Here is a 14,365-nt window from a genome sequence, read left to right as displayed (position 1 = left end):
AAAATCCTTCAAGCTTGCTTTCCAATAGGACAAAAATTCATTTGCACTTTGCCTCTTTTGCTTTCTTGATTGCATTAGAATCCAAGATCCTTTGGTTATTGTCAAAGGTATCCAATTATTTTGATCATCAATTGTGTTGAAAAGAGTTATAGAATCAATAGACACATAGGGTTTAAGTAACATGTTTGAGGAAGCCATAGAATGTAGAGAGAAAACAAGAGAAAGTTGAGAGGAGGAAGTTCAAGAAGCTTTAGATGAGACAAGTATAATTAATCATAAGTAACATGAAGGGGATATTTTTGTGACTAGAAATCCACTTATGTGTGATTTTAATCATAATAATAGATATTTTCTTGAGAGAAGGACTACATCATGAAAGTACTGGTTGATTTAAAAGGGCCTTTTTTAAAACGAATAAAGCTTCTTGACCTTTGAGACAATAAAGATTGATATCTTTGTTTTAAGGGTTTTTTAGTTGTTTTCATATTATTTTTACAAAATTATTCTTTTTAAACTCTTTTAATAATACTTTTCACCATTATGACGGCTTAAAGTTGATTGGTTGTTACCTTCCGACCCTCAATTCTTAAAAGGCCCTCTCTAGATCCCAATTTTTTCATAATGAGCAACGACTTTCCACCTAATGAATATTTACCATAACCATTACCATAAGAAGATTTTAGAACTGTAACCATAACCATAACCACAACCACAACCACAACCACAACCATAACCATAACCATAACCATAAGAAGATTTGCAAACCATAACAATAGCCATAATAATATTCCAAAAACATAACCATAACAAGATTCCCAAACTATAACCATAAAACAAGCTTCCTAAACTATAACCATAACCAAATCAAGATTCTTAAGCCATAACCATAAGCATAGCAAGATTTCATAACCGTAATCATAATCGTAATTAGAGCAAGATTCCATAACTATAATCATAACCATAACCATAACCATAAGCATAACAAGATTTTAAAACCATAACCATAAGCGTAACAATATTTCAAAACGATAATCTTAGCCATAACAAGATTTCAAAACCATAGCCATAACCATCACAAGATTTTGAAACCATAACCATATCCATAATAACCATAACAAGATTCCCAAACCATAAAAAGATTCCAAAACCATAACCATAACAAGATTTTAAAAACATAACCATAACACTATTTCAAAATCATAACCAAAGAGAAATTCCATAGACATGACCACAATCAAAACCACAACCATAACATAACAATGATCCTAAGTATAATCATGTCCATGAGCTTGATCTGCATCATAACCATAGTCATAACCAAAACCAAAACTGAGTATACATGAACCATACTCAATAAAAACATATTCATGAACCAAAACCATAACCATAACTAAGTATGCATGAACCAAAAGCATAACCATAACTAACTATACCTGAATTATACCCCAATGAAAACATATACATGAACCATACTTGTCAAGGTATGTAATGCCTCAAAGTTTACAACCTCTCCCTCATCCTGAAGCTATCAAAAAAGAGCTGACAATCCATGTTTGTATCCATACTTTTCTTCTCGATGTATCAGAGGATGCTTCATGGCAGGTTTTTGTAAGATAAACATGCACTTAATCATATAATATATATATTAAAAGAACACATGTATATATGCTATTTAAATATTCTATAAAACTTACAAACTTATGCCAAAGTGTATCATAGCCTCCATTCCCAAGATCTAGTGATCCAATAGACTCAAGACATACTCTAGTTGTATCTCTTTCCTATTGGAACCTATCAAGATGGCCCTTTGCCTCTTGCATGATTCCTCGCTCACTCCTCTGCATCCAACCATGCCATATTTGGTTCATTATTCTTGTACTTGTCTCTTGCCTCCAATCAATGGTGTGACATCCTTGCAATTTCCACGCTCATTGATCCAAGCATTGGAGATATGAACATACCCATCTATCGATTTGTTAACTCTATGAATGGCCTCAATAATATAATTTTTTCACTCTTCAAACTAGTCTTGTAAAAAATTAGCCACTTTTGTGGCTTTTTGAGACTTTTGTAACAAAAATTCCAACACTATGTTAGCTATCTAAATAGAAAATTCTTTCAAGGAATTATGACGAACACTCAATATGAGTTGATATAAAATGACGATCTAAAGGTGTCTTTCCATTTCCATCTTCTACAAGTAATTTGTGCAGATGGACAATTTTTTTCTATTCTCTTTTGAAAGTAAATCAAATCATTGTTAAGCAGGCCCAAAATTCTTAGAAAAATCCCTCAATATGTATAAAGAGTTTCTAACTCATATACAAAGATTGCCGACATTTTTAACTTCTCCAAGCTAAGTAGTGAAGTGAAGTTTTACGTATAAGTTGATAATTTAAAAAAAGCAAAAATTTTATTTTTAAAATTTTCATGTAAATTGTGTACTTAGACACGTTTTTCCTATCTTGAACCCATAATTAACACTAGAATGGTAACAGGACACTTTTATGTCCTTGGACACTTTTGTGTCCTGTTAAGTGACCATTTTGCTTGAATTATTTGAAGAGTATGAAAATGAATTTCTAGGTGCTATATATCCACAAAGTTGCCTTATGAGCTGAAAAAAACTTAGCATTTTTTTTTTGAGTATCGATCTCACCATTAACCTTACTCTTGCACAACATTTTTGAACCTAAACTGTGTGAAAAAACGGGTCCTGTTTTTGGCTTTTTTTTCAATTTTTGGCAACTATACCACTCTAAACTTCATGTTTGTGAGGTTTAGATGGCTAGAATTTAGGACTTCATAGTTCTCTACATGTTTTGATGCTTGTAGGGAGAGCTAAGTGTTAAAATTGAAAGTTATGACCAAGTTACAAGAATTGCATAATCCTGTTTTTTGGCCAAAATTAGCACTTTTATGAATTTTTTGGTGGATTTCTTGATATCCAAATTCAATTTTGATTGTGTAAGTGTAATGTATAACATAAAGCTAATCTTCCTTGTGTTTTGGGGGACCTAATATGCTATATAGCATAGTATATGATGATGGTTGAGTTTTTTGATTGCTGAAGAATACGATACATTTTAGAGTAGCAAGTATAACTTTCTCAATATTGCTAGTTTCTTAGGCCAATTGTGTGTATTTTGTAGGTAGTAACCATATCTAATCATAGCCTACAAACTTGGCTAGATATTGAGTAGTTTCTATGGGTTTCTAGAGGTCATAATGCTCAACCCAGTTTTTTCATGTTTGCTATATTTAGCACTTTATCATTGCCCCCAAGGTTCCAATTGTAAGAGATCCATTATCCTTTTGACATGCTCCATGGCTCCTTTTGAATCCAGAGGCCCGAAGGGAACTAAGAAAACATGTATATAGTATCTGTATTGAGCGTGACTATAGAAACTTTGATGATAGGTCCGCAGAATGGCAAAAATGCAACTTTTTTGTACCTATTTTTTTTTGCCCAAAAAAAAATTACTGAGGTAAAAGAAACCATATGTTTTGGTCAACAACCCATTGAAGTTAACAGGGCATTTTATCTCATGTCCTACAAAAATCTCCACTCTTATTTATATGCAATCAACCGTAAGAAATTGTTGTTTTGGGCAAAATGCACTGGTCCATCAACTTTGGAGGCTTGTAGTGACCAAGGGATGAGAAAAATTACAAGTTTCTCATTTTTTCCATATGTAGTAGTTATTGAACTATAATCTCATGAAAGGATTTTTCAAAATGAGTGGATCTACTATGGTTTTGGAATTTTTCCCAAAACCCTGAAAGGACACTTTTATGTCCTGTTAGGTTACCATTCTAGTGTTAAGAAGTTTCATGAAATTTTGATGTCATATACAGAAGTTATCTTTCATTTACTAGAATCCTGATGTGAGCCATTTTTGTGGCTTCAGCCAGTTTCATGGCTCATTACAAGTCTAGTGTTAATCTTGAGCATCCCAATCTTGCATCATCGAATGATCAAACTACACGATACAAAGCTATCAAATCCTCTGTTGCATGGACCTTTTGGCCCTATCCATAATAATATCTACCATCCCTAGTCATGTACATCTTGTTAGGATCATGCTCATGTGATCCCCAAGGTGTACGTGGTGTGCCAAGTGGTTTACTCTCTATTGAAGAGAGAGGTGGATGATCTCTTGATGGTGTTGACACATTAGTAGCACCGCCAGATGAACTTCCATGTGAATAAGTCCTATGGCGTCTCAAACAAGAACAAGAGAGTGTGGTATCCAATGCAGCATCACAAATTGATGTAACTAGCACACTCATTGTAGGTGTGGTACCACTTGTTGGTGAAATTGGCACACTTTCCATAGGTGTCCACACGATTTTATCTAGCTGGAAGAATGAGCACTCCAAAACTTCTATGCATCTTTTATATTGGACAATAATTAAAATCCATTAATCATAAGTAGACATTACAAGAGAGTTCGTAACAAAAATCAATAGTCAATCTCTCATCTCCTAGGAGAGATGATGCATCAAAGAGATCTATCTCAATCTGAACTTATGCATCTTTGTCATCAAACTCCACATTCATCTCTGCATCTATCTCAATATCCAATTTCTCACCTCTAGGTTTAGCCACCAAGAGCATCGACTTCAAGCTTACTGAGCTGATCCACAATCCATGCATGCTACTCAAGTGTCTCTTCATCCTCAACCTCTAATCCTTCACATACTTGTTTGCTCCATGGAGAAACTTGGACAACAAAGAGTTAGCATGGTTTAGTCAGATCATCTGCATCTTCTTCATTCCATAGTGGATCTATGATAAACACAATCTGTTCACAATTTTGCCAACGTTCAAATGTATCCTAATCATCTATCCACACTTGCCTCGATTTCACTTGAATTATCCACTCTTATCTTTGCACACAGCTTCATTGGGACCACTAGTAGCAACCTTGAACCACTTTACATCCAAAATAAAAATATCAAACTTTTTCAAGCTAATTTTTAAGATGTCTTGGATGTAGCAAGAGTATACAAGCTAGCCAATTTTTGTGTTGTCAGCCAACATTAAATCCTAAGTGTCTTAACACAGCTAACACTAAATGCCTTTATATGGACAACTGCTATAGACCAAATAAAAAAGTGTTAATTCTAACTGGCTAGCCCTAAGCGGATTGAAATGGCCAAACCAATGCAACCCTAAATGGATTTAGAGTAGCAAAACCTAAGCACCTTTACATGTCCAACCCTAAGCGGCCAAACACAACCAATTATTAACGACCAAACCAAAATCCCCTAATAACCGTAAGTGGCTAGCCCTAGGCGGATTAAAATGGATAAACCATAAGCTACTAGACCTAAGTGGCTAGCCCTAAAGAAAACAAAAATGACCAAACTAATGTGACCCTAAATCGATTTAGAGTGGTCAATCCCAAGCGCGTTTACATGGCCAATCGTAAGCGCCTTTACAAGGCCAACTCCTAGTGGCCAAAGCAAAAGCCACTAACCCTAAGAATCTGGCCCTAAGCAGCTAGCCCTAAGTGGACTCAAATGGCCAAACCAACACCACCCTAATCGTATTTAGAGTGACCAAACCTAAGCAGATTTACATAGCCAACTCTTAGCAGCCAAAGTATAAGCCGCTAAGCCGAAGCAGCTAACTCTAAGCTGATTGACACAGTCAAAAACCAATGCATCTTTAAGGTGTCCAAACTTAAGTGACTTCAACTGGAAAATTGTAAGTGGCTTTACACAATCAAGTCCTAGCAATCAAACCCTATCCCTAAGCAAACTAAAATGGCCAAATCAATGTTACCCTAAGACGAATTACAATCCTAAGCAGCTTTACCCACCAACTCCTAGCGGTAAAAAAAAATATGCTAGCTGTAATAATCACCTAGCCCTAAGAAAAATGAAATGGCCAAACCAACAACACCCTAACCTGATTTAGAGCGACTAAACCTAAGAGGCCTTACACAGCCACCTTAAGAGGCAAAACATGGCCAAGGGTTAGAGACCAAAGTAGAAGCTGCTAACCCTAGGCGGGTAGCCTAAAATGGACAAAAATAGCTAAACAAATGCGTCCATAAGTTGATTGAGACAAGCCAAGTTTAAGAAAATTTACACATTCAACTCCTAGTGGAGGAGTTACTACTCTCACTTTCTTGCACATTTGTGTGTTGTCATCATTGGCACTACTCCCACTTTCTTGGAAAAAGCATTCTATAACACCATTGTCGAAGGTGACCCTTTGTCCGTCTATCCGTTGCACTCTAAAGTGCCACCCATGTGACCACAATGCTCCGTATTTGTGATAATACAAGAACATAAAACAATCTTAGACTTAGTGTAGAAATGTTATCATGTGGATTGAAATAAGAAGTAGTGAAAATATTTACATGATGCCAATCGCAACCTCTTGATATCTCATATTCTTTTTTAGTAATCAATACTCCGTTTTGCCTTGCCTCCAAAATTGTTTCATCTAGTTAGTGTCTAATAGGAAAGTATGGCAATTCTTGAAGATGATCTAAAAGCGAAGGTTTCTAATAGCACGATTGTGCTTGAACTACAAGAAATCAACCAAACATTTCTCTTTTGCCTCATCATATTTTTCAATCCACTTCTATACGAATGCTAAATTGAGAAGTTAAAATCTCATTACCTTTTCATGAATTTTGATATCCATCTTTCTAATGATGCCTTACCCCTACAGCTCCTCCCCAATTACCTTGATTTTTGTATCAATAGTCCACATTTAGGGTATCTCTAGGTCAATTGAACCCAAAAACTCGCTGATAAAAACAAGAGACTCCTATACAAGACATCCTTTGGCTATGCTACCCTCAGGGCGAGTCCTTTGATGAGTGAACCCTTCTAAAATATTTATGAATCTCTCCAAGAAGAACATCGACTTGTAATGGATGGTCCCAACAATTGCAACTTCATCAACCAGATGCACAAGTAAATGGCATTTGGATAGTAAGAATATTTGTTGGAAATTACTTCTCCACCATACACACTGCCTCTATAGAACTTAAGTGAGCTACATCTATGCTATCTTTTCTTATCTCTTTTGATGAGATCTGATGCACGAACTCACTAATCTTATTAATTGTGTTTCTAATGTCATCTGCCAGAAAATCTTTTATAGAAATTGATAAGATAAATTGTAAAAATTTGTGCCAATCATGAAACTTAAGACCACAAAGATTGCCATCTTTGGTAAAAGATTTTTTCAAACATCGCATGCACCCAATAGGAGTCTTGAATGAAGATGTGGTATTCTTCATTGCTAATCCTTTGCTTGAATCAAAACCCATGAAGCTTTTGCAATAGCATACTTTTCATTGGGTTTAAGTTGAGGCCATGTTTGGCGGCTAAGTGGCCAGTCAAAGATGCTATTTACTATTTTTAGTAAATGCTAACGAAGCCAGATGATGCGGATGCGAAGTAAAGATGAAGATGAAGCAAATACAAGCAACAGATGCAGATAAGAGTTGGAATTGATGACTATCTATGGAGTTACGATCACAATTGACGGTCTCTTAAGTTTTAGGATTTCCCGTCAAATGACTTCAAATGCGGGTTGTAATTGTGTTTTGGGCTCATCAAGAGTTCCAAGTTGTAAACATTGAGCTATATTTAGATCCTAGGCAGTGCAGATAGCAGATTAAGTGAGTTTGGCCATTTGGGTGCCTGACCACTTCTAAAAAGCCTAGAGAGTATATAACTCAAAGCACACAATGTGAAAGGGGACTCTTACTCACTTGAGATAAGATTTGTGAAGAAGGGGATGGCTATGGAGTTCTTGAGCTTTCTACGCACGTGCATGGACGATTCGGCCTCATGCCAATAGCTAAACTCTAACCTCTTCTCTCTCATTTGCTCATGGTGTAATCAATGCTTGATTAATCAAAGATTAGTGGCTGATTTCTTGATTAATCTCTCTCTTTTTTTTCATATTTCCCTCTTGTTTAAGCATGCTGCTAAGTGTGTGTAGGCTCGTGTAGAGTGTTGGTGCCCGGTGTGGTCATTCTATGCTCATTGTGTGCTTGATTAGAGTCGGATTAGTGATTGATTAGAGAGTAGTGCATGATTAATCTTGTGTGTGAGAGATTAGGCCGAATGGTAGAGTAAGTAGTGTGCTCATTCCTCGTAGCAACATCATACCCGCTTCGTAGCTTTCTTTGTGTGCAGGTTTCACCTTCTAATCCTCCATTTGGCACGCACAAGCCACTTGTGTGTTTCCATGCCCTAGCCGGATCCTACTCCTCCGATTGACATTATGTTGATGTCCTCCCTATGCTAGGATGACGTCCCAACATTGGCGCTGCTGCCGGGGAGCGATTGCCTAAGCTAGAGGTGCCATTGGTGTGATTAGGAGACACTAATTTCCCTAATTTTTTGTTAATTTTGTTAGTTTTTAGATTAGGTGTGTTGATTAATTGAGTGGTTTTTAGTGTGATTAGTGCTTGGTTTAGCATTGATTATGCTTAGAACATCACAAAACAACCCACACACATCATTAGTTCTTGATTTTGATCACTAATTTTGACCATCAAATTAACTAATTTTCACTAATTTTCCCTAACTTTGATGCTAATTTCCCATTGATTGATAAGTATTTTTTGTGCTACACACAAGTAGAAAGTGTGTTGGGTGTATGGACAACATGCCTATGTGATCCACACACTCATATCCTACTCCATTTGTGCGCAAATCGTAGCCGAAATCACCTATTAATCACTAATTTTACTAATTTCATTCACTAATTATTTGTGCATTTTGCAAATTGCTGATTTGGATTGATTAATTGATGCATGTCCATGATGATTATGTGTTTACATTCATGCTAAATAAAGCTACACATTGATTTTTGTGTTGGTTGGGTGTAGGTGATTTTACGGGATCGACACACACACACACACACACACTAGTGTGTTGGGCACTAATCAAGTGCTTAATCGCTGAGTTTGTGGCTAATTAAGGTGCTGAAATGAATGCTAATTCTCTGATTTTAGGTGCAGGTTTGGTTCATGAACCATGTGCATTCATAAAATGCAAAACTAGGTGCGGTTTATGCCCACTTGTGTGTAGGCGGAAGTGCCTAATTTGGGTCTGTTTGGGAGTCCAATTTTCTTATGAGAAGCATGTGATTGCTTATGGTCATCAATGAGCTATGGTTATGTTTTTCTAATTCCGTTGTGATGCCGAAATGCTCTCGAAATTCGATCAAATTTGGTTATGGATGCTTATGTGCATGATTTGAAGCAGAAAGCGTGTTAATGATTGATTAAATTCGAGATTTGGATGCTCGAATTGATGTTTAATTGATGCAAAATGTTGTTTTGAGTGCGATTAGTCATCATGCAAGAGAGGGTGATTTTTGTGTTCATTTAAGCGCAGTTTCGAGACGATTTGTGTGCTTAAAGAATGATGTTTTGTGCGATTTTGATTAAGTAAGTGATCAATTTTGGTGTTTAGATTGCTTGATTGCCAATGTTTAGGTCGGTGGGCTGATCTAGAATTTTTCGGAATTTTTGGCTAATTTTAACTCAAATGTGCTAATTTGCTAAGAAAATTGATGAATCGCTTAATTCCGGTGAATTGTGGAGTGCCGGGGATTTTGTTTTTTGTTTTTGAGTGTTTTTGCATGCTAGTTTAAATTTTTTTACATTTTTAGGTTTTTTGTTTGATAAGCTTTGATTTTTTAATTTTATATTGGTGTATTTTATTATTTTTTGTGTTTTTCTATTCTTGTTGTGTTTGGTGATTGTTTTGTGTTTTCTTTTTAGAATTATTTTTGTGCGCTTTTTATATTTTGGTATTTTTTAGTAATTTTGTACATGTTTTGATTTTTTGAGTGTTTTTTAGATTTTTTTTAATATTATTGGTGTTCATTTTGATATTTTTGTAAGTGTTTTTTGATTATTTGTGTATTTTATTAATTTATTTTTTGTAAGTGTTTTTGAATTTTTTTGATTCTTTGAATTATTGTATGATTCTTGGAATTTTTAATGTAATTTTTGCATTTTTGTGTGTTTTTGTATAATCTTTTTTTAATTTATGTGAGTTTTTTAAACTTATTTGTGTGTTTTTCTTATTTTTGGTTTTTTACATTAAAAAAAAAAACTCAACTGGCTCACCTGTCTCGCAGCGTTGACGAAGCTGGCCGCCCGGCTTTAATCTCGTCTTGATCCACGCGGACCTGACCTACCCTCCTACGCAATCATTGCTAACTTGACATCCTACGTGTTCACTGCGCCCTGAGCTCCCGAGACTTCCTACGCTCTGCTACCCCTAGTCATCCTATGCTCTGCTACCCCTAGACATCCTACGATCCCGGCTTGACCTACGCTCTCTGTCTAGTGGCCCGAGTCGGCCCCACAGTTGGCGATCCCACATTCCTTGGTCCTGCCTTGGCTGCCGACGTCGGGCCCGCACAAAAACGTTCGCGTAGCCTGTACTCTCCTGCAGCGCTGGCAGATTTATGACAGCTCAGTCGAGCTCTGCACTTGGCTTGGAGCGCACATAAACACACTGCTCCACTCTCACAGACTCACATGCTGCCTACAGTCGGCTCTAGCTCACACACCACACACCTTGTCTCGGTGCAACCAGGCCCCACTTGCCGCTTCACTTGCATAAAGTAGTAGGCTATGCTCTCCTGCTTTAACCACACCCGCATGAGTCTCCTGTCGCTACAGCCACAACTGGTGCATACTTCATAACGCACACACCCCATGCCAAGATGGCTTGGTACTCGCACATGACCCCACACTCTGCATGCTTAAGAGTATATACACTCACGAGCAATTAGCACACACACACCCTAGAGGTTCTTAGGCTTCAGCTCACACCCGCTACGGCGCGCTTGCTGCCACACACACACAACACACACAAAGCCGCTCTCTGTTGCTCAACAATTAAAGCCATGTTGATCTTGGATGCTCGCGACCACAAATTACACACGCAATTTTGGAGCAGCCAGGAAATCTACAAACATGCAGATGCTGTTAGTTGACTCCTCGGCTCTCTGACATGTGCTGTAGCCTGCACGCGTCTTTTTGTTGGAGTCTATCGTCTACTCTTCCACGCAAGGTGCCAAAAATGGCATTGTAATCAAGTGCAGGTCCCGCCTTACCCTGGCTTGGCAAGTTGGCCGCCATCAACTTCGGCTCACACAGAGACACACACACGTTTTTGGCATGGCCCCTACTGCCACGCCGGATCCCAAGTCCGCTGCCTGCAGCCTATTTATTATCAACACACACACAGTAGCTTTATTTTTTTAAAAAATAGAAAATTAATAATAATAATAACAAGAGCACATTCACACACTCACAAACACATACACATACACTCGGACTCGCCGTACGTATAGCTAACACTTGTTGCAGTAACTGGTAGTGACCATAAGGAGGCCGGAAATTGAGCATTACTAGGCAGAACTTTCCATGCAATTCATCAAAAGAGCAAATTGAAGCGAAAAAAAATTGAGTGTGCCAGGGATAAGAGTAACAGTTAGGCCGGAAATGCAAAAGTTGCGGACAGATACACTTCAGAAGTCGGATGACCTATGGTCACCTGCATGGTGGTTTAATTTAAATTAAAAGCCATATAAAGTGTGCTGTCAACAGGCAAATTGAGGTCGTTTTAGTTTAGGTCAAAAGTGCTTTCCTAATCTACAATTTTTCAGATTAAGAGCAAATTTCATCGCTCAATCAACTGGAATCGAGGTATCACAAAGGCGAGTAGTCGTTGCAGTACAGTGGTAAGTATCTTGCCAACTAGTGCTACAACTATACAGGTAAATCAGATCGTCGAGATCATAGCTAAGCCTAGCAGAAAGCTTTGAATTAGGAAAACCACTGGTCACCCGTGGGAGAGGCTAGAAAAAGGAAATACAAGTGCTCAGCAGGTCAGTAAAACAGGGTTGAAAGAAAAATGGAGCAGTAGATGCAACAACCACAGTCATTGGCAACATCAACAAATCAAAGCAGTTATGATGCAGCTTCAAGCTCATTAATAACAGTCAAATCAGTTGGCATCAAGTTGGAGTTAATAGGTCATTTCAAAGACTTTCCATGCTACATGGATGATTCAGACAATCGCTATCTAAAGTCCAAGCAAAATGCTTTGAAAAGCCCGACAATACAGGTTGTGGAAGTAGACGAAGCTACCAACATGGTTAATTCACAAAAGAACCTAATGGAAGATTGTTTAGGATCGGTGTACATGAAGCTCAAACCAGGTACTGAGTTGGACATAATAAAATTGCACAGGCAAAATCTTCCAGAGGTTAGCAGTTGTCGAGTCACTTTGCACTTGATAAAGTCAAATTACAAGGACAAAAATTGTAGCAGTCTCTATAGAGATATGGAGGGTAGATGGTACAAAGCAGAAACACCTCAACAAGCGACGGAAGAGCCAGATCAATGCTTCATAGATCATGAAGATGGTTCAAAGTTGGGTTACAAATACGTGTCGACAAGTTGTAATATTTACCGCTTAATAATGAGCTTGCCTTTAGCTTCTAATGCAGATACAGTGGTAGCTCAGAACAGAGAAATCACTCAAGAGACGGGGCCTACTATAATCAATTTGCCAAAAACTGAAGACATAGTCAGCAGGAGGTAATTCCTTGAAGCCATGTGTAAATGATAGCTGCCTTCAACCACTTCAGAATTCAACAAGCAACCTGAGCCAATAGCCCTTCATTGGATCCACAAAACGAGATGGAAAGATCCAATTTATGTAGATTCTAATGGACAAAGATGGGTTCAAGTCACACGGGTAACGACATTTAGCGAGTCAGCTCCTAGGACACTATGGGCAACGCGCATTGGAGACCAGAGCTATGATATAGATGGAAGATGCTATGAATTAGATCTTAATTGCAGATAAATTCTCGGAAAGAGCTACAGCTTTCATCTTGTCACCTTCAACTCCACAAGACCAAATTGAGCAACGGACACATGACGAAATGATATCTAACCAGATGAGTGCCACAACACAACAGTCACAGGTACATAACACTACACATGCACCACAAAATGTACCAACACAAACACACGTAAAATCAATGGAAAAATCAGCTATTGAGTTAGCACGACTTCACAAAGATCTAGCTCAATCAGCTGAGCTAGATGACAAAGCTAGAATATCCACATCTGGCATAAGAAAGATACATCTTACAGATAGGGAACATTCTCGGAGGGGGGGAGTCCAATCTCCACCTCACTTACTGAAATCAGGACAACCCTATCAACTGCAAACAACAAAAGAGAGTCACAATACTCTCTTACAATTCAGCAAACAATAGAAGCCAAATACAAAATTGAATCGAGAACATAGTCCTAAGAGTATACAGAAGCCACAGATAAAGGATCACATGTTGATAACATACATAGAATTAAAGTTGGTCACTAAAGTAGGGGCTGAAACGACCATCTACCAGGGTTATAATGGAAGCTATTACAAGCTTTTTGAGAATACCACAGTCGAAAAAGATAAGGGCACTCAGTCAAAGCCAGCGTCAGTGTTGGTTTTTAAGTATCTACATGTCATGCTTATGACATATTTGATCAAAGATACTATGGGCAATGAACACCAACAATATTATGGGTAGATACCTCGACCAGGTATAGAACAAATAGGAATAGATATGCATTGCTATGAATGTGGCATTAATCATCTAATACCCAATTGCCCGGTAAAGATGCACTTAGATATGATGAAGTAGCAAAACCAAGACAGTATCAAACAGCAAGCAGCAGAATCATTAAAGCAGATGTCTCCAAGTCGAAAGTCGCAAGAAAGAAATCATATCTTGTCAAAGGATACCAGAGACAAATTGATGACTAAAATATTGGAGGTCGAAGGCGTCAATGATATTTCAATTGAAAATCAAGCCGCCAAAAAAGATCAGCTACAAAAGATAGTCTCAAATAGCTTGGAATTTTTCAGGCCTGAAGTCAAAAAATACAACAAGGATGTAGCGGACGATTCAATGTCAGAGGAAGTGGATGAAGAAATTATATGTGACCAGGAACCAGAGCAGGCATGGGAAGTCAAGGACTTGCCATTGAAGAATGCAACAAGCAAGAATGTGGAATCAAAGATTCTACATAATATTTCTAATAGCACAGATATTTCATCGCTAAGGGATGTACCTCATAATTCAACAAAGTCAGAGATCAAGTCTCAAAGCCAAGAAAAAGACATCTCAATGTGTTCAAAGGCTAGCTTGAATCAAAAGGCAGAGCCGGTCATAAAGTAAGAGCCTAGTATTGTCTTGCCAGTGGAAGATGCCAAGGAGCCACAGGTGACACAAATCATAATAAACTTGAACAATCAGAAGCAAATGGTGCATCAAGCACAT

The 14,365-nt window shown here is 37.8% G+C and overlaps 1 protein-coding gene across 1 annotated transcript; it reads left to right on the top strand.

Moving 5' to 3' along the window:
- The first annotated feature begins 12,075 nt into the window (after positions 1-12,075).
- On the top strand, positions 12,076-12,313 carry LOC147422402 (uncharacterized). The gene is made up of 2 exons (XM_086503467.1): positions 12,076-12,235; positions 12,267-12,313. Exons 1-2 carry the CDS (start codon positions 12,076-12,078, stop codon positions 12,311-12,313), a joined length of 207 nt encoding a protein of 68 aa, XP_086359593.1.
- The last annotated feature ends 2,052 nt before the right edge of the window (positions 12,314-14,365 follow it).

The sequence above is a fragment of the Adiantum capillus-veneris genome, chromosome 27, assembly GCF_014529385.1.
Source record: "Adiantum capillus-veneris isolate H3 chromosome 27, ASM1452938v2, whole genome shotgun sequence".
Lineage (NCBI taxonomy): Eukaryota > Viridiplantae > Streptophyta > Polypodiopsida > Polypodiales > Pteridaceae > Adiantum > Adiantum capillus-veneris.
The sequence above is the reverse complement of the archived record's forward strand: the minus strand, read 5'-3'. Positions and strand labels throughout refer to the sequence as shown.